Consider the following 19222-nt stretch of genomic DNA (forward strand, 5'->3'; position numbering starts at 1 on the left):
ACAGGAAAGCAGTCGTTGACAATAACCATCTGAATGCCATGCAACCACATGGGAAGGCAGAAGCCAGCAGCAAACAAAAGAAGAGATCCTGAGCTCATCATGAAGCCACATTTGCCTCAGCAAGGGAGTTCCATCAAATACACAGCTGTGAGTTACACAAAGACTGCCTTGATTAAACCTCACCTCTAATGTCACCATCTGTTTTGCCATGGCTCTTTCCACTACTTCATACATCTGCGTATTCTGGATCCCCAAGCCACAGAAGATGACAAAAGCTTCCAGGAACTGTTCGTCATTTCGGTTGAACGCTTTTATTTTTCCTGAATTGTCTTCCATCTTGTTTACCAGCTGACAAACTCCTATATTCACAAAATTAATTTTTTTAATAATAGAGCTTAAATTTAACTAAACTTGGGCTTTTAAAAATGAAATATATTATTTCTTTATAGAATCATTATGGTCTGAAGGAAAACACTTCAAATTTTCTACTCCAAGTGATATTGTTTTTTGGCTAAGATCAAGTGTAGTGTGTGTAGTACTCCAAGCGATGCTCCTGTACATTATTAATCTATATCATCGTGGATCACAAACAGAGAGCCTGAGTGGGGTCCCAGAGAGCCAGTTCAATCCTATTACTTTACTTGGTGTTTTCCACAGGCACCAGATTGGTGCTAACACAGTACAGCTGCTTTGGGGCTTCCACAAGACAGGTTTCCCCAGTAGATTTCTTTTAAATTAGCAATTTTTAAAAATCTTGTCAATATGCTGTTATATCAACATATGTGTCAGTTTCTCTGAATTCTAAGCTTTCACTTTAAGAAGAAATCTGTAACCATTTTCCTTACATTATCTCTCCAAATCTCATCTAGTTTTACCCTAAATCTAGATTAGAACAAGTGGGACACGAAAAAGGATTCACAAAGGGCATATAATTTCCCCTCACCCATTATTTCCTCTTTCCCTTCCCTGAGAGTCTCCACAACCTGCCCCCTTTTCTTGCTTCCTTCTCTCCTTCCCAACCACCAGCCAACTTATCTTTATCTGCTCCCAGTCTTCATCTGCCCGCTTTCCCTTCTTCCCCCCTGGCAGCCTCTATCCAGGAAAACTATGGCTCAGTTGCATGGTGCCAGCTGCTGGCTGGGCCCAGTTCCGAAGTGCCAGCCACCAGACCCATTTATGTGGTGGCAGGGCTACCAAGCCCTCAGTTAAGGTGTGGGATTCCCCACACCAAACTCCCATTGCCTGCCACCACTCCAAATGGTGGTGGTGGGAATTTTTTTTAAAAAAACTGGCAGTGTCATCAGTGTGATGTCACTTCTGGGGAAAACCCAGAAGTGATGGAGGGTAGTTCTAGGAATTACTATGGTAAATGACATCATCACATCAGCACCACCTCCTACCATGTCCCCACCCGACCTTCCTGCTGGTTGCCAGGCTCAGCCTGGAAACCCTAGCAAGTAGGGAACTTGCAAGAACTTAAGTGGGGCACATCACTTTCTCCTGCATCCACTTCCCCACACTATTTTCTACTTCACTCCTCCTGGCAACCTCTATATCTTCACCTTTCTCTGTTTCCTTGTCTCCTTCCCACCCCACAACCAAACTACCTTGTGTCTGTCCTCCACCTTCCACCATATATATTTATTTACTTCATTTATAGCCTGCCTTTCTCTACAATGGGAATCCAAAGAAGCTTACATTATTCTTCTCGCCTCCATTTTATCCTTACAATAATCCTGTGAGGTAGGTTAGGGTGAGAATGCATTACTGCCCAAGATCACCTAGTGAGATTCCAAGGCAGAGTGGTGACTTGAACCTGGGCCTCATAGATCCTAGTTTGTAACTCTAACCAGTACACAACGCAGGTTTTCACGGGGTGGTTGCTGTTGAAAGCAGCCAGTCCAAAGTAAGTCATACAAGACACACAGTATCAAGTCACCTGGAGGTTGCTGCTGGGCTTGGTCCCAATGAGTCCTTCCTCAGAGGCCAAAACAGCCCTGGAATGGGCCCTGCCTCCTCCCCTTGCCTTTATTTTTAATCAAAACTAAATCTTGAAGTCTGGAAGTCCTCTTGTGAATACCTAGCAACCTTCACAACAACCACTGAGAGGGCATTCATTTTTTAAAGCCACATGTAAAAAAAATTTAAATTTTTTTTGTAGATCTCAGATGTGTATAGCTCAGATTTTGTAGCTTTCAGATTTGTCTGCAACTCTGAGCTTTTTTCAAGTTTTTAGAAAGAGTTACTGTCTGTTCCTGGCTCCAGCCTCCAGATGTCAATATCCACAGATTTGGCCACTTTGAGTTTTATTGATGTATAACAAGAGCAAAATATTAATTTAGTCAGAGTTAAACCATGGCAACATGAAGAATCTTAAACATTTCTGCCTTTGGGAATAATATAATCCAAATGAATGACATCGATACATATACACAAGGGTTTTTGTTTTGGTCTTTTATTATGAAGTAATGAAGTCAAACAGTGGGACTTGGATTACAATGGAAAGGAGCCCTTGTATTTTCAAAGGTTAGCAGGGATGGTTCTCAGAGTCAAGCAGAGGTCTTTCCTCCCACTCTGGTGTATGTAAAAGCTTTACTGGAGAAACCCTGGATGGTGACCGAAGCCTCAAACAAGCAACATAGGTGCTCTGCTCTTGCCTTTACTCAAAGTACACTTAGAAAACCAACATATAATTTTAGTATAGCAAAGGTTCAAGAAGCCTGACAGCTCTAAAGAAGCCTGACAAACAAACCAGTCATCAATCTGAAGTCAGGCTGTATTTCACTAACTTTTTGCACACAGGTTCATTTGATATATAAATTTTAAAAAACGTATTTGCTACTACCTCCACAGCTAAAAAGTGAGCCCGGTCCCTCTTCGCTACCTCTTTCTTCAGTCTTCATCTCAATTTTCTTCTTCACTTGTACTTTTAATAGTACTTTACTTTGATATGCTCCCTAAAGGCAAGTTGTCCTTTGCAAGCTAATTAGATTTTTGTAAGTATGCCAACAAAACAGTTATGAATGTCAGGTTAGTGGTACAGAGAACTTGCACTTCCTGATTTTGTGGGGTGGGGGAGAAGGACCAGATGGCTTTGTAAACAAATTAGACAGCAAAAAATATTGCCATGTCTGGAGCCCTGAAACCATTTACTTGTGTTCAAGTAAGTCTCCAGGTATCACTTCCACTTTATGCCTGAAGAGAGCCAGCGCGGTGTAGTGGTTAAGAGCGGCAACTCTAATCTGGAGAACCAGGTTTGATTCTCCACTCCTCCACATGAAGCCAGCTGGGTGACCTTGGGCCAGTCACAGTTCTCTCAGAACTTTCTCAGCCCCACCTACCTCACAAGGTGCCTGTTGTGGGGAGAGGAAGGGATTGTGATTTTAAGGCACTTTGAGACTCCTTAAGGTAGAGAAAAGTGGGGTCTAAAATAACTCCTTCTCCTCCTTCTTCTCAGCCCTTCATCTAAGGCATTGAGAAACTCTACAAGACCATGGTGAGAGCTGGTGCCTTAACACGTGGATTCATCCTCGCAGATTTCACCCACTGAAGCTGCTAGCATCACACTCCAATCTTCGGAAGCCACTGCCTTTTTGTCACTGACAATTCCCTTTTCCTCCCTTTTCCTGAAGTGGAAAGAGTCTAGTGTGATTGCAATAACACAGATCAATCAGTGGACAAACTGTAGCTATAAAAAACACAAGGATCAAAAGACTCAACAATTGTTTCCTGCATGTAACAGTTTTATATAGTGTTACACAATTGTACACATGGTTTAGCCATAGTTGCTGTTTCTTTTGCTCAATAGTTTAAAGCATCACAGGGAAGCAATACTAAAAGATTACAGAGGCTGGGTTTGGGATCTGGAGTTAATTACCCATAAATAGAGACAGTTGGCTAAAGACGTTTTTTTTTTTTTTTTTGGACAAATGCAGCTTTAAAAATATGTACTCGTATTTAGTACAAGAGCCATATCTCTCTCATTAGAGGGGATAAACCAGAATTCAAAGGATTGTTAATCTCAACGGTATGGAACAAACACTGCTCTCCATGCACTACAATTTTAGAAGAAGTTGGGTTGGTTTCTATACCCCAATTTTCTCTACATTTAAGTCTCAAACCGGCTTACAATCGCCTTCCCTTCCTCTCCCACAACAGATACCTTGTGAGGTAGGTTAGGCTGAGAGAGTTTGGAGAGAACTGTGACTGGCCCAAGGTCACCCAGCAGGCTTCATGCATAGAAGTGGGGAAACCAACCCGGTTCACCAGATTAGATTCCGCCACATGTGGAGGTGTGGGGAATCAAACCCGGTTCTCCAGATTAGAGTCCACCACTCTTAACCACTACACCATGCTGGCTTATTGATTTTACTGGGTTTAGACTGGAACAACTCTGCATAGGACTGTGTTGCAAGGATAGTAGCCAAAGCTCAGTGTATGCAGCGTCAGAAATGACAACAGTGAAATAAACAATGCTGCAGTTACTTTTGAACTATAAGCCTGAGTTTCACATTCATTGCCTGTTTGTGACACTCAATCCTCTTGTCATTACAACTGCATGACTTTGGGAATGGGTTCTTAGGTACGTGAGCAATCCTCTTGTACATTTTAGTTTTCTGCTCTATTCCCTGCTTGTGATGCAGTATTCTTAGGATTGCACTGTGAGTGATTTTGGGTCAGTCACTCTGAGAACTTTGGGAGGATAAAATGGAGAACAGGAGGATCTTAACTTGTCTCACAGAGAAAGAGAATTGTTTACTTTCTGCTCTATCTCAGAAAGGAAGTCTTAGTTCTGGAAAATAATTCACAGTGGGTAGCCGTGTTAGTCTGTTTGCAGTAGTCAAAAAGGGCAAGAGTCCAGTAGCACCTTAAAGACTAACAAAAATATTTTCTGGTAGGGTATGAGCTTTCGTGAGCCACAGCAACCCTGGACGCCCCATTGTTTCGAGCATTGGAACCATCACCGTAGGAGTATCAGGATATATGGACTCCCTTCTGAGACCATATGTCATTAATACCCCCAGCTATGTCCAAGACACCATAGACTTCCTAAGGAAACTGCAGTCCATCAACTGTCTCCCAGAAAACAGCATTCTAGTCACCATGGATGTGGAGTCTCTATACACCAACATCCCCCATGACGACGGGCTAGAAGCCATTAGAAATACCATCCCTGACAACAACACTGCAGATCTGGCTACACAACTCTGCAGATTTGTTCTCACTCACAACTACCTCCGGTTTGGTAAGGACTTATATCTTCAAATCAATGGAACTGCCATGGGCACTCGCATGGCTCCACAATATGCCAACATTTTCATGGCAGATCTAGAACAACGTTTTCTGAACTCATACCCACTGGCACCTCTCCTTTACTTGAGGTTCATTGATGACATTTTCTTTGTCTGGACTCATGGCAAAGAAGCCCTTGAAAGATTTCACCAGGCTTTCAACGACTTCCACCCCACCATCAATCTAACTATGAATTATTCTGAACAAGAAATTAACTTCCTAGACACCACAGTACGGATCCATGGGGGACACACAAGCACCACATTGTACCGGAAACCGACAGATCGGCAAACGTATCTACATGCGTCCAGCCACCACCCCAACCATATCAGACAATCCATTGTCTATAGCCAAGCCCTACGCTATAGTCGCATCTGCACCAATCCTTCAGAGAGATACACACTTGAGAGACCTACAGCAAACATTTTTGCAACTACAATATCCTGCAGATATGGTGCGAAAGATGATTGAGAAGGCCAGAATGATACCCAGGCACAACTTACTACAAGATAAGCCCAGAGAGAATGACAACAGAACACCTCTGGTTGTCACTTATAGCTCCCAACTAAAACCAGTCCAACATATTATTAAGGACCTACAACCAATGCTGGATTGTGACACTTCCCTCGCTGAAGCACTGGGGGGATGTCCCTTTCTTGCTTACAGACAGCCGGCTAACCTAAAACAACTTCTCACCCATGATGATAAACTACTTAACAAGAACATGGACTCTGGCACCAAGGCCTGCAACAAACCAAGGTGCCAACTTTGCCCTCATATAGATTCTAGGAACACCATCTCTGGACCCACCAATGTCAGCCATACTATCTCAGGTTCATATTCCTGCTCATCTTCTAATGTGATTTATGCCATCACATGCCAGCAATGCCCTTCCACAATCTACATTGGACAAACAGGTCAGTCTCTTAGACAAAGATTAAATGGACATAAGTCTGACATCAGAAACCACAATATTCAAAAACCAGTGGGTGAACATTTTAACCTTCCAGGACATTCTGTTGCAGATTTAAGAGTAGCAGTTCTCTTACAAAGGAATTTTAAAGGGAGATTGGAAAGAGAAACTGCTGAATTACAGTTGATATTCAAACTAAAGTCAATGCATTTACCTGGGCTGAATAAAGACCTTGCATTCATGGCCCATTACCAATGCTGATTTCTCCACACCCATCTCTCCCCTGGACATCACAGACTCTTATGCATATCACACCTAATCCAATCAAGCCTGCTATTCACATTTACATACTGTTCCTCTACTTAAAGACCGATGGATTCACATTCTAGCTGTATCTGAAGAAGTGAGCTGTGGCTCACGAAAGCTCATACCCTACCAGAAAATATTTTTGTTGGTCTTTAAGGTGCTACTGGACTCTTGCCCTTTTTGATTAGTTCTGGAAAAGGTAGTGAATGTTTAATAACATTTACAGAAATAAATTGTGTGTGTGTGTATGTGTGAAAAATCATCCAAGAGAACACAGGTTTATGGTGATGACAGTAGATACGATGAAGAAAGGGAAGAGACAAATAGGTCATTCAATGATATTTGTTGCAATTACAGCCAGGACAAACCAAGGGAAGCAGTTCTTCATATACTGGATGATTAATTTATAAATTAAAGCATGTAATTCATTATGACAAAACACAACAATTTATTTATTAAGAAAAAATTAAGAAAAAAATAACTGCAAACAGATCAACAACAACTATAATGGAAGGTCCAGATGTTTGCTTATGAATTTGGTTGGAATTTACCACTGAGCCTGCTATCACTGGCCCGGATGACAGACATTGAAGACAAAGACAAAACTAATTTTTAAGAAACCAGATATTGGGATTTGTGGTGATCACACACACACATAATGATTACGACTTTTGGTTTGCTTTGATACAGAATATTGAAACTCTTGAATAGTCACAAGCCCCAGGATCCAAAGTGCACTTAACTTGGAAGTAATATATCATGCAAAACATCATGCAAACTGCAAAATGAAACATTATAAAAATGCAAAGATAGTACCTATCACTTTATTCTTCTTGCCATTTTTAATTGGTGTACATAGCAAACTTTCTATATTCTGGTTTGTACTGTCTGCATTTTCATTCTGTTAAGGAAAAAAACCACAATTCTTATGAATTAATCAATTAGTACTTATGCGTACTATAGGTAAAAATGCAAGGTATAAAATTGTACAAAGTGTTATATTTATAAAATGTGGAGACTTGTTTTCTTATGCATGTTTATTTAGTTTTAACTGGCACATTATATGAAGGCAAGGAAACAAATGGTGCAGAGGGAAACCCATTCTTTAATAATGTTTGCAACCCTTACGTGTTTCCTGTGTACCTTTGTCAGGAGGAATCTTTCAGATTCTTTTTAGTAACACCCCAATGCATGCATTAAAGCAAAACACATGGGGGTTGCAAAAATTATTACAGAATTCATTTTCCTCTGCACCATTTGTTTCCTTACCCTTGTTTTGCCCTGACGTAGTCCCCTTCTTTTCTTCACTTTCTAGCACATTCATATGCCATATTACTAATATTGCTAACCGAATTCACTTTCAAGACATTTTCATTGCCCTCATTCCAGTTTAACATCCAGCTATCTTGCACTCTGGGCAGACTTCCTGTTCTCACACAGCAGTCTTGTAATGTATTAATGTCACACAGCATTCATAACATCACAATTGTCAAAAGAACTGCATTGGAACTATTTGGATGCAACTGTGGATGCTATTCCTCAAGTGAGTGACTGCTCGAGGGAGAGACTGTTTCTACCTGCTTGCTCCACTCCAGCTCCTGCAACTATAAACCTTCTACAAGGAGTGAAAGAAGTGAGTGACTGCCTGTCTGCCTGCGGGAAGATCGGTTCATCAAGGGCAGAGCTGTTTCCACCTGCTCTGCCTTATAAACTAGTTTAAACTAGTTTGTGGGAGTTTGCAGCTATTAGTTATTCTCTCACCAGAGAGAATTTTTAAAGATAATAATAATAAGAGTTGGTTTTTATATGCCGACTTTCTCTACCACTTAAGGAAGAATCAAACTGACTTACAATCACCTTCACTTCCCCACAACAGATGCCTTGTGCTGTAGGTGGGGCTGAGAGAGCTCTAAGAGCTGTGACTGGCCCAAGGTCACCCTGCTGGCTTCATGTGTAGGAGTGGGGAAACAAATCCAGTTCACCAGATTAGCATCTGTTGCTCATGTGGAGGAGTAGGGAATCAAACCTGGTTCTCCATATCAAGAGTCCACCGCTCCAAACCACCCCTCTTAACCACTACACCACACTGATAGTTCACATGAACAGGTTTGAGGCACAATGCTATCTATTTAAAAGATAAACTTGTTACGGCAGGGGATGTCTCAGTGTTTGGATACCGCTAAAAAGGGGTGAAAGCAATAGTGAAAAGAAGATTTGTAGGGCCCAATAAAAAGGAGAGGGGGATTGCCAAGAGGACAACTAGAGTTGGTCAATGCTTGTTAATGATGTTCTTATGGTAGAGAAAGGTGACAAGGAAGGAACATCAAGCAGAACTACATGAGCCCTGCATGACCAACTGGCAGGTAGAATGGGAAACAATGAATTACCCCAGGCCAACATAGCTAGATAAGATGTCATGAAACAAGAAAACACCTAGGGACAATCACCTAAAGAAGATGCTAGGAGTGCCTCTTGCCTTTATTGAAGGCATCTTATGCACAAGAATGACAATAAACACAAGATTTCCCACAACTGAAATGCCTACGCATTTCCATTGCCATCTTCCAAATCAATGTTTACATTACTTACTGTCCACAGAAACCTTTTGTCTTGGCGAACATCTGGAATGTTGAGAGGCTCCATGGTATTCTTGACATACTGGGCATACATGTAATTAATTTGGTTTGTATCACAGTCTCTGTTAAAGTAAGAACAAACAGACTTATTTCTTGGAATTCTTATTCAAAACTGGAGATGTCTCTTGGTACTTGCCAGACAACAAAAGTCAAATAGAGGAGGAAATGGAAGCAGTAAGGTAATTTACTGTGCTAGAATTTGGATTTGGGGCACACCGTGCCTCGGTCAAATGTGCAAATGATTAATTTGAACTTTGGCTGAAGAACAGCTGTGATTTTTTTTTTTTAATAAACTGATGATGAAATAGAAATCTAAGTACAGGAATGAAGAATGTGTAAAATGAGAAATGGTACAGTGAGCTTGTCCAAAATCAGAAAAATAGTAATACTTGATATTTTGGCATGCTTGCAAATAATGCAGTTCAGATGAAACACTAGTGTTCTCAGCACTTAATAAACTTCATGTAATAGACGCTTTCAGAACTGAATGTATGCTTATTGCACTGGAATCACTGTATAGTGATTCAACATTCACCTCTTCCAATCAGGACCTAAAATAAATCTCTTCTGAGTAACTGTGATACACCGTGTACTGTATTTAGGGCACATACTGCTTCCTTTCCTCTTATTGGCACCATTTACTGTGCATAAGTAGATCTTCTACTAGGGCACCAGCAAAACTATTCTTCATGTTTTTGAGTTTGGATAGCATCTCCAGTTTTAAATGTATACATCTGAATTACTCAAGCACAATGCTGTACACTGGTGTGTTCCATAGTCCCTAGACTCTAGAAATGAAATTTCTGAGGCCCTTGCCATTATGCTTACAGAGGTACATTCAAAATGCAATTACAAACTTTTGAAAAATGTCCCTGAATAGACCAACAACAAAGATAATCCAATGCCCTGGCTAATTTTCCTAAGTCTGGTACTTTGAGATGTTTTCTGCTTGGACTACCCTGTCCTATTGTTTTACATAGCATCTACTGAGCACTATTTTTCTCTAAAGATGTTATCTGTAAACCTCCCTGCAATGAGAACTTCTGGATTCCCTTTCTGCAACAGTATACTAAGGTCAGTTTACAAACCCTGAACCAAGCTGTCACTGCATCTCAATCTTAAATATGTTAAATTGAAAGCTAATCAACTTATTTCAGTGGAAGTCACCAAATATGCTTGCTTGGACCAGACCTTTAGTCCTATTAACACGAACAGAATTAAGACATTGCTAAATGAAAATACTTTGGCTTCAGCAGAGAAACAGGTACAAAGATTAAAATGGATATTTTGAATTTGTAAAGATATTTATTGCATTGTGTCTTAAGCATCTTCAAGAAAGAGATTTCTTGAAGGTCAAGATCGCCCATCTGGCAGACCTTGACTTGGGAACAAATAGCCATTAATGTGAACAGCAGACAAAGCATGAACAGGGTAAGCATGAGTGACAAACTCTAAAAAAATATGTTTGAGAGACAGTTTCCGAGGGTAGCCATGTTGGTCTGCTGCAGGACAGCTAAATTCAAATCCAGTAGCACCTTAGAGATCAGTAAGATTTTCAGGGTATAAGCTTTTGAGAGTCAAAGCTCCCTTTGTCAAATACCCCGAAAATCTTGTGGGTCTGTAAGGTTCTACTGGACTCAAATTTAGCTGTTTGGAGAGGCAGTTAAAGAAAACTCCACATAATCATTTCCCTACCATTTTGCCTCTCCACGTTCAGATTAGCATGCAGGCAACAGCAAGGGAAGCTACCATCTATAGACTTGTCCTTATGCCTAGTATCTGTAAATGCCCTCCAGCACCAAAGGAAGAAGATACACAGGCAAGATGGGAGAAAACAGGGTTGCACTTATCTGTAACTGTTGTTCATCAACTGGTCACCTTTGCAGTCACACATGGGTACTGTGCATGCGCAGACCTGTTACGGAGAGTTTTTTGAAGCTCCTCTCTCCAGAGCAGCACAGAGAGAACTTAGAGAAGGGTGCTCTGCCCCCTTTATATCATGCTGGAAAAGGTGAGAAATAGTGTGGGGGAGGGGGACAGAACACCAGTAGGCACTTTTGATCTTCAAAAAACTCTCCTCAGCAAGCCTGTGCATGTGCAGTCCCCATGTGGGACTGCACAGTTACCACAACAATGAACAGTGATCCTTCTACCGCTTATGCATGACAGCGTGAAAGCCAAGCAGTCTCTAATTGTATCTTCCCATCAATTTAATTGTGGGGCTGGGGTTGTCAAAACCCCACCCTTGCACAAACAACACCTTGTTCCTCCTCCTCTTGCAGGCCTCTCCCTCAGTCACAGTGGAGATACTCCCAGACTAGCCTGCATCCTGGTCCTTTTTGAAGCAGTCATGCCAAGTCACACATGCCTCTTGTAGAGAGGTCAGGAATTATGCTGACTGACTCTTTCTGGTACCCCATCAGTCTGACCACACAGGGGCACCAACAGCTGTTTGCCAAGGTGTCACCATGGCCTTAAAAGGCTTGCACCTTATCACAGTCGCCCAGATGAGGAGTGGAGTATATTCCTGGTTCCAGTCAGTCAGAACTGGAAAAAGACCAGTTCTAATCAGTGGACACCAATTGTCAACCCCTTTGGTAAAGAAATTATTTTTCAAAAAGAAATGCCTATTTGTATTTCTCAATATTTGAGCATGTCTAATTTTCACATGCATGATATGACCCTGCCTTTGGGCCACTGGTGGCTTCAGGTCTGTACATGGGACAGAACCCCAGGGCCCCACCTGAAAGTTTCGTCAAGTTGTCCCCCAATCCATTCGTTTTAATGGCTAACAGCTCTAAGCCATTAGTTTTACCTTTTGTGGGCATCACTGGAGTCTTCTAATTCCTCAGACTCCATGTGAAAGACACTGGAAAATGAATCCTAAGCATGAAAAACAAGCTCCTGGTTAGTTAATATGGACAAATGGAATCATATGTATTTCACAACAAATGTTTAACTAATTTCTCTCCTGTCTAGCTACAGATGGGAACAACACATCTGTTGTGACCAGCGAGTTTTTTCCATCTCAAGGTATAGTCTTACAGGACATAAGGAGAAGCTAGGCCTAAATAGTTATCACCATGTTTTCCTACCAACGTTTGTTCGGTTTAATTCTCTTAACGGATGATAGCCTTAACTTTAATGTGATTGCCACTAGAAAAGACCTAGTCAAAAAATGATTGTGTGAATTAGACATAAAATGACACTGTGCTAAACTGAGAAACATGTTTCGCAGTGGGACTTAATGCTGAAATAGATACGAGATGGAAAGAATTCCTTTTTTATTTTCTCCTTGGAATATTTTGCAAAAGGTGACTTTTCAGTGCAGTTCAGTGAATGAGAAGTGAAGCATTGATCCTAGTGCACTGATACTGATACCATGGCTCAGGTACCACAAGTGGGCCTCTGACATGCCACCTGTGGCTCTTCTGAGCACTGTTTCCTCATATGGCATCTGAAACATGGGGCAAGTAAGTAGGCGTGGCCTGGGTCAATGAGGCTAGTGGTTCACAGGTGATTCCCATTGTGAAATAGCCACCGTCAGAAGAACAGGTAAGCTGCAAGCCTCCATGAGTTATAGGCCTCATGTCAGGATTGGAAGTAAATGTAGCTCTTTTGCTTAATGGCAACTGTGAATGTGGCTCTGCACAAGCTACGAAGTGAGTACCACTGCTCTAATGTTTCTAAGGAAAGAACTAGCACCTTATTGTCGAGCAAACAAATCAGGCTCTGAACTTACAGAACTGTCTTCATCCACTATGAAAATTGTGCACTTCTGCACCTGCATGAAGGAGATTATGGTGGCAGCTATCTTCTTCAAAATGACTTCCAGAGACTGCTGCTCTTCAAATATTAAACTGGCAAGATCAAGCAGCACCTGCAGAAAAAAATTAATACAGTTGAATTTTGGACAAGTAATGTTACTCTGCAAGTTAACTGATTATGAAACACAGAGATGAAAGTTATAAAAGTTAAGATTAGAAGCATGGTATATTTATAAAGTTTGTACCCCATCTTTCAGGGTCACCAAAGTAGCTTATAGATTAAAAACATAAATAACAAATGCTTGTCTTAAAACTATTAAAACCAAACAAAGACATATCATTAAAAATAATAAAATCAAGCTAAAGTACACACACAAACATAAAAACAACAATTAAAACATAACGCAAGAAGAATCATTGAGGGAATGCTTGATGAAACAAAAAAACAGTGTACGCCCACTGGTGGAAGATAGCAACAAAAGGGAACAGGAGAGACTCTTTGGGGAAAGAGTTCCAAAGTTTTGGTGCCACAACTGAGAAGACCATCTCCCAGGTTGCCACCCCTCTACTCTCAAAAGGCAAGGGTACCCAAAGCAGAGCCTCAGAAGATGACTGGAGTAGCCAGGTAGATTCGTAAGAGAGTAGGTGATCCTTTGGGTATGCTGGTTCGAAGTCAAGGTATATGGCATCTTGAATTGTGCCATATACAATATGGGGTGCAACAGCCTAACAATGTTTTTTTTCTTCAAATGGTGGCCATTTGATTAATCTTGGATGTACTATGGCATCATGTATATTTCACTTATGATCGTTAATATTTTCTCTATAGTTCATTAATATGGCCTGGAGTTAATTTTTTACCTTTATTTTACTGGGTATTTTTGTGATTGACCTTCGGTTAAAAACAAATAAATGCACTATTTAACAACAGAGATTTAAAATTCTACTATTTGGTTACTACTCCTTACATTTATTGTTTACTGAAGACACAGTTAATCTTTCATCCATTCTTCTGCAACAGAAATTCTGCCATTTTGTGCCAAGCACTTGCTTAACCACATGGGAACTCATATGGATATTTTCGCTCATTGTCTTAACATAAACCTTTTTTTGGTCCCACAATGCTTAACTCCAGCCTGACAGGATGAAAAATGTCTGCTTGGAGAATTCTCAATTTGGCAAGCTATGGGCTTGTTTAAATACAAAAATTTATTGCATTATTATGGAACCAAGCTGGGATGCTAGCCTAAAACATTTACGTCCCTTGAAAGCTTCTGCAAGCAACTTTGAAATCCTGTCTGGATGGAAAGCTTCAGGACAGTGTTTGCCCATTTAAGCATACCAATGTTTTTCTTTTTCACATTGGCAGGAGTGGACATAGATACTTCCCTCCGTAAACAGTAGTGGAATATAAATAACCTTGCAACAAAGCATATGGCTACATGACACACCCGTAGAAACCTACTGAAAGAGACCAGCTCTGCTTCACCAGATACAGTAAACACCTATTAATACATGTGGAGGAGTCTCAGAGTCTGAGTGAATTTTCAGAAAAGGCAGGATCAGGGCTTGTTCAAACTCACCCCAGTGTCAGGAGTGGAGGAAGGGAAGGGAAGATGTGAATTGACCTTCACTTCTCTTTCCCTCCAAGCATTTGGACTATCCCAAGGATAATTATGCACCAAGAAATGGGTGTGAAATCACTCCAGTTCTTATTTCTTTCCGCTTGAATTGTCTTCCATCCAGTTTCAGTCTTGTTTACTGTTCTTTTCATGTCATTCAAAATGATGTGAATGTGCTAAGGCAGAGATTATAGATGTAGATTATAGCAAGAGACAGAGTCATCAACCAGGAGCAGCTTGAGGGGCTTTGGGTACAAGGAGGTCCAAAGCTCCAATGCCATAATATCAGAAGCCACAGCTATACCATATTTTAAGCTGAAGTCACAAGTTGTTAAGGTTAGAGGTCAAGAATGAACACTTTGCCAGCGTTAGCTGTAAAGACTACTGACTAGACAGGCAACGCCATCCTTCCTTGGCCCATTTATAGGGTTTCCTGCTGCATGGAGCCAATGGTAACTGTGCACAGTTGGAATCTCTCTGAGGCTTGGGAACTCCTTACAGTCCCTGCAGCTGGATCACCCTTACTGCCTCTGTAGCTTGTCACAAGGAATAGCAAAGCTCTCAATCCGAAGATCACCTGTTCAAATCCCAGCAGCCCTGAAGCCCTTTTGCAATTTAGTTGTAGTGACATGGAAGCTATTTCTCCATAATAAAATCCCATATGGCTTTATGTGGATGATGCAACCTTTGTAGGATTAGGATAATTCCAATTGGCAAGAAGATTCCTGGAAGATTCTACTACAGGCAAAATCAAGGAATACAAAAATAAGCCATTCTCACAAGGATGTTGTTCAAACTAGCAAAGAAATAAACTTTCCTAATGTAGCTACTCCCAAATGACAGATTGACTCTGTGTATTTAGAAACCATGTGAGTGAGAAAAGAATAATGGAAAACACATTGGGAGCCCATGAATAGCAAAGAATAGAGGTGAAGGTTCATACTTCAAGCCAAAGCTCACCCTCTCTAAAATGAAAATTCTCTTTTGAAGGTTCCATTGGTATAATACAAACTATGCATTTAATGGCCATCTAACTTACAAGAAAAGTTCTGGCAAGATGCTACCCTGGAATTTTTGTTCCTGTATCTTTAAAAACAACCCCCCCCCCAAAGTTTCCCCATAGGGAATAATAAACCTGAAAAATTTGGATTCCCGGAAAAAATCAGAATCAGAATACCATATTGATAATGGAATTTGGGAATACCAATATTTTTCGGATCCAATGGACCGAATCCAAAAAATGCTGATTTTTTTTTTTTTTGCACACCCCTAGAGCCAACCTCCAGCAGCTTTGCCAGCCCTGTAGTGCCCCCTTGGCTTAAACCCTTCATCAGCAGCTAGAGACATTTTAGGGAGCACTGAAAAAGTAACTCCTGTGAACTATTTTCTCTTTTGGAATGACCAAAATGTTAACTTAAAGTTATCAATGATTCATTGAATAGTGTGAAATCCCTATGTTTAGGTTTGACACAGAATTAAGTACAGCATATATTTCAATTTCCCCCCAAAATTCTGGGTTTTAATCTGAAATAAAAATGGAGGGCGAAACATTTCCCTCCCCACATTGCTTTATTCACAAATTTTATGTCTCTAGTGGTGGCAACGAGTGTGTCAGCCACTGGTTGCCTCTTCCTGCATGGCTATTGGTTGGTGATAGTGTGGGAGAATGGGATAGTTTATGTGCCCACCATTTGCACTGCCGTTGGGCCTCAGCTGCTGTGCTGGCTTCTAGTGCCAAAGGAGCTGTTCAGCTTGATATATTCCTGGGCTAATCTGCCCTTGTTCCCTTCCCTCAAATCCCCACTTCTTCTCCTCAGCTGCTTCCTAGGGCCAGAGCTGAGCACACAACCCCAGCGCATCTCCCACCCTTCTGGTAACCTTTCACTGCTTCCAGCTGAACCCTCGGCACCACAAACCAGATATTAAGTACAATCAGCAAAAAAAAAAGTCAGGAAAAACTTCATTGATAAATTATCAGTCTCACCTGGTTTCGCCTGTTTTCGAGCAGGGATGTCTCATATAGCTGAGCGTTGTGAAGAACAATTCCACAAAATGCCAAATAAGCAGCAAAATCCTGAAAACCAGATATTATCAGTTAACTGAATGGGCAGCTTGAATCTAACACCAACTTCCTGTAATACAGATAAGACCCAGAAGGTACTGTGCCAAATGTTAATAATGTAGGAACAGGTGAGCTTTGAATTACACAAAAATGGTCCTATAAAATGTTACTTGGCTTGCTTTAGATCACTTATTTGCTGGACTCACATGTCAACAACAGTTTACAGTGACTTTGCAATCCCATCCAATGTACGGTTATTTTTTGTGCTGTTTTGCCATTTATTTTCAGTATTTGTCCGTAACCCCCACAGAAAAGGACAAAATGTTCAGTCCTACACATACTTAGCAGGGTATCAGTTCATGTGGTTATTTACACCTAAAAATGCATTTTCTTGTTTTTAATAACACTCCAATTATTTGGATAAGCTTGAAGACCTACAAGGAATGTGTTGTTCTTTGTTCCCAAGCATCCTGCTTTAGTAGAAACTGGGTGTTCTTAAAATATCTAAGTCTACCTATGACCAGATCTTAAGTGGTACAGATTTGTGAGCCATTCTTGAAAATTTAAGAACAGAATAAGACAATGGCCTACACAGTGTAGAAGATTCAGGACTCAAACAAATGTGACACTGTAAGGAGCTAACACTAATTATTTTTCTGTAAAAATAATGCACAGGAGTTTCATTTCAGATCAAGACAATGGCACTAGTGGCTGAACTTTAAGACTTCCCATTTATACCACGTTCTTGAGCTGAAATGGCTGTGGGGAGCTGCTATTTGCCCTGTTGGGATGGATACAAATTGGAAGGAGAAATGGCGCCGGAAAAGGCCCCTCCTTGGCTCCACCCCCCCAAAGGAGGGAGGGAACACCTGCCTGGCTAGCCCTGGACAGCAGTTGTTTGGCCAAGCTGGGAAGCCAGGCAAGCACATGCTGTCCCTCACTGTGCAAGGTTATGCTGGGCAGGTATGTTCCATCCCTTGCCATGGCAAGGCCAGGCAAGAGCCTCCCTAGCTGTAGCGAGGCTGGGCCTGGCAAGGGTGAGCAACAAGGGTGTGTCCCTAGCCATGGCTGGCCCTCCTTCAATGTGCCTCTGGCTAGTGTTCACTCCTCTCTTTGTACTGGGGTGGCCATGGGGGGTGGACCCAGGATTCAGGTGGCAACAGTGGGGGGCAGCCCCCCAGGCCTCTTCCTACTGGCCTTAATGGCCAATCCATATCGTATATGTTCCAGTACCTTTAAAAGAAATGCTGGGAGCTCCGTACTCAGAACTCTCAGCATCACATCTCTTTGAGCTCAAAGTCTAAAATGTTTTACACAGATCTTCAACTAGCTGGCCCAAAGCAAATAAAATGAAAAGAGCCTGCTTCCTTCACAGATAATAACAAATACAAAATAGAGATGCTATCAAAGACTGTTGTTAAATTATATCTGACAATCGTGCATAAAACCGTTTCATTTAGCAGTTGTCAGGGTTCTTGTATCAGTTTTGGAAAAAATGTCCCCATTTCTAACCACAACTTACTTAGAAAAAAGTATCACTAACATCAAGTCTGTGTTCATGAATAAATGCATTCTTGAGCACTGACTATGTAATATCTATCTCTGCTTTGTCATAATAAAAATATTCCCTGGTAAGTATCTTTGGGGATCTCTACCCACACACATTAAATGCCTTGTCATCCTTATGCTATAGGCATCTGTTGTAGAAGGAATTAACAATGGTATCCTAAGCAGAGTTCTACCCTTCTACATCCATTGAATGTAATTCTGCTTTGGATGGCACTGCAAATCTTTTAAAACTAGGAACTGAATTTTTCTTAAGCAGGGAAGTAATGAGCCGTTTTCCTTCAGGAAATGTACTGATTACAGTGTTCTGCAGCTGTTCATCATACAATCCATATGGAAGGAAGAAATTTTGACTTTGTCATTGCCAACATTTGTTAGCTCCTCCAGTCTGAGTTAAACTCTGTTTTGTGCACCACAAATGGCTCATGATGTAATGCAGCTTCAAAAAAACAGCTACAACATGGCACTGTAAATCACTCTGCTGTAGGCACTTCTAAATTAATCTCACGTTCTGACACTGCGATTTTATTCAGTTCAGTTATTCAATTTATTCATACTGTCCAAAACTGGGGTACCAGGCAGTTATATTCTGAGACATTCGTGTAATAGTAATTGGATACTGCATTAGATACTCATACTCTAAACCACTTGACAGGGTTATTTGCTGACTATATTACTTTAACAGCCCTTTTGCAAACAGAAATCGTGATTATAAAGACCAAGAAAATGGTAGATTCAGTCAATCTTTTCAACAGATGAACAATGTCCTGATTCTGCCACCTGCAGCATGAACAACCATCACCATCTCATAGCTTCAGACAGAGGCCACTAGGTAGGGCTGGCTGCAGGTTTTTAATGGGCCCCTCTATCGTGGCTCCCTTCTCTTCCCACAAATGTAGCCACTCCATATCAAATGTAGCCCCCCCCCATATCAATTACGATGGAGGAGCAGGACTGTAACTCTTTCATACTTTTCACTTCTTCTGCCCTGACAGGTCTAAAACAAACATTAAAAACCAGGGGCTCCTGTCTCCCCTGCACACTTCCTGGCAGGAAAT

General features: G+C 41.2%; 1 protein-coding gene across 2 annotated transcripts in view; it reads right to left on the minus strand.

Moving 5' to 3' along the window:
* PDE5A (phosphodiesterase 5A) overlaps positions 1–19222 on the minus strand; it is a 79305-nt gene that overhangs the window by 22551 nt on the left and 37532 nt on the right. For both annotated transcript variants that reach the window (XM_056855884.1, XM_056855883.1), the window contains exons 5-10: positions 16521–16610; positions 12890–13027; positions 11963–12030; positions 9101–9209; positions 7328–7412; positions 184–359 (exon numbers count right to left, since the gene is read on the minus strand). In XM_056855884.1, the coding sequence (XP_056711862.1) occupies positions 184–359; positions 7328–7412; positions 9101–9209; positions 11963–12030; positions 12890–13027; positions 16521–16610 (666 nt within the window). The remainder of the gene's footprint in view (positions 1–183; positions 360–7327; positions 7413–9100; positions 9210–11962; positions 12031–12889; positions 13028–16520; positions 16611–19222) is intronic.

Source organism: Euleptes europaea, chromosome 9 (genome assembly GCF_029931775.1).
Source record: "Euleptes europaea isolate rEulEur1 chromosome 9, rEulEur1.hap1, whole genome shotgun sequence".
NCBI classification, from domain to species: domain Eukaryota; kingdom Metazoa; phylum Chordata; class Lepidosauria; order Squamata; family Sphaerodactylidae; genus Euleptes; species Euleptes europaea.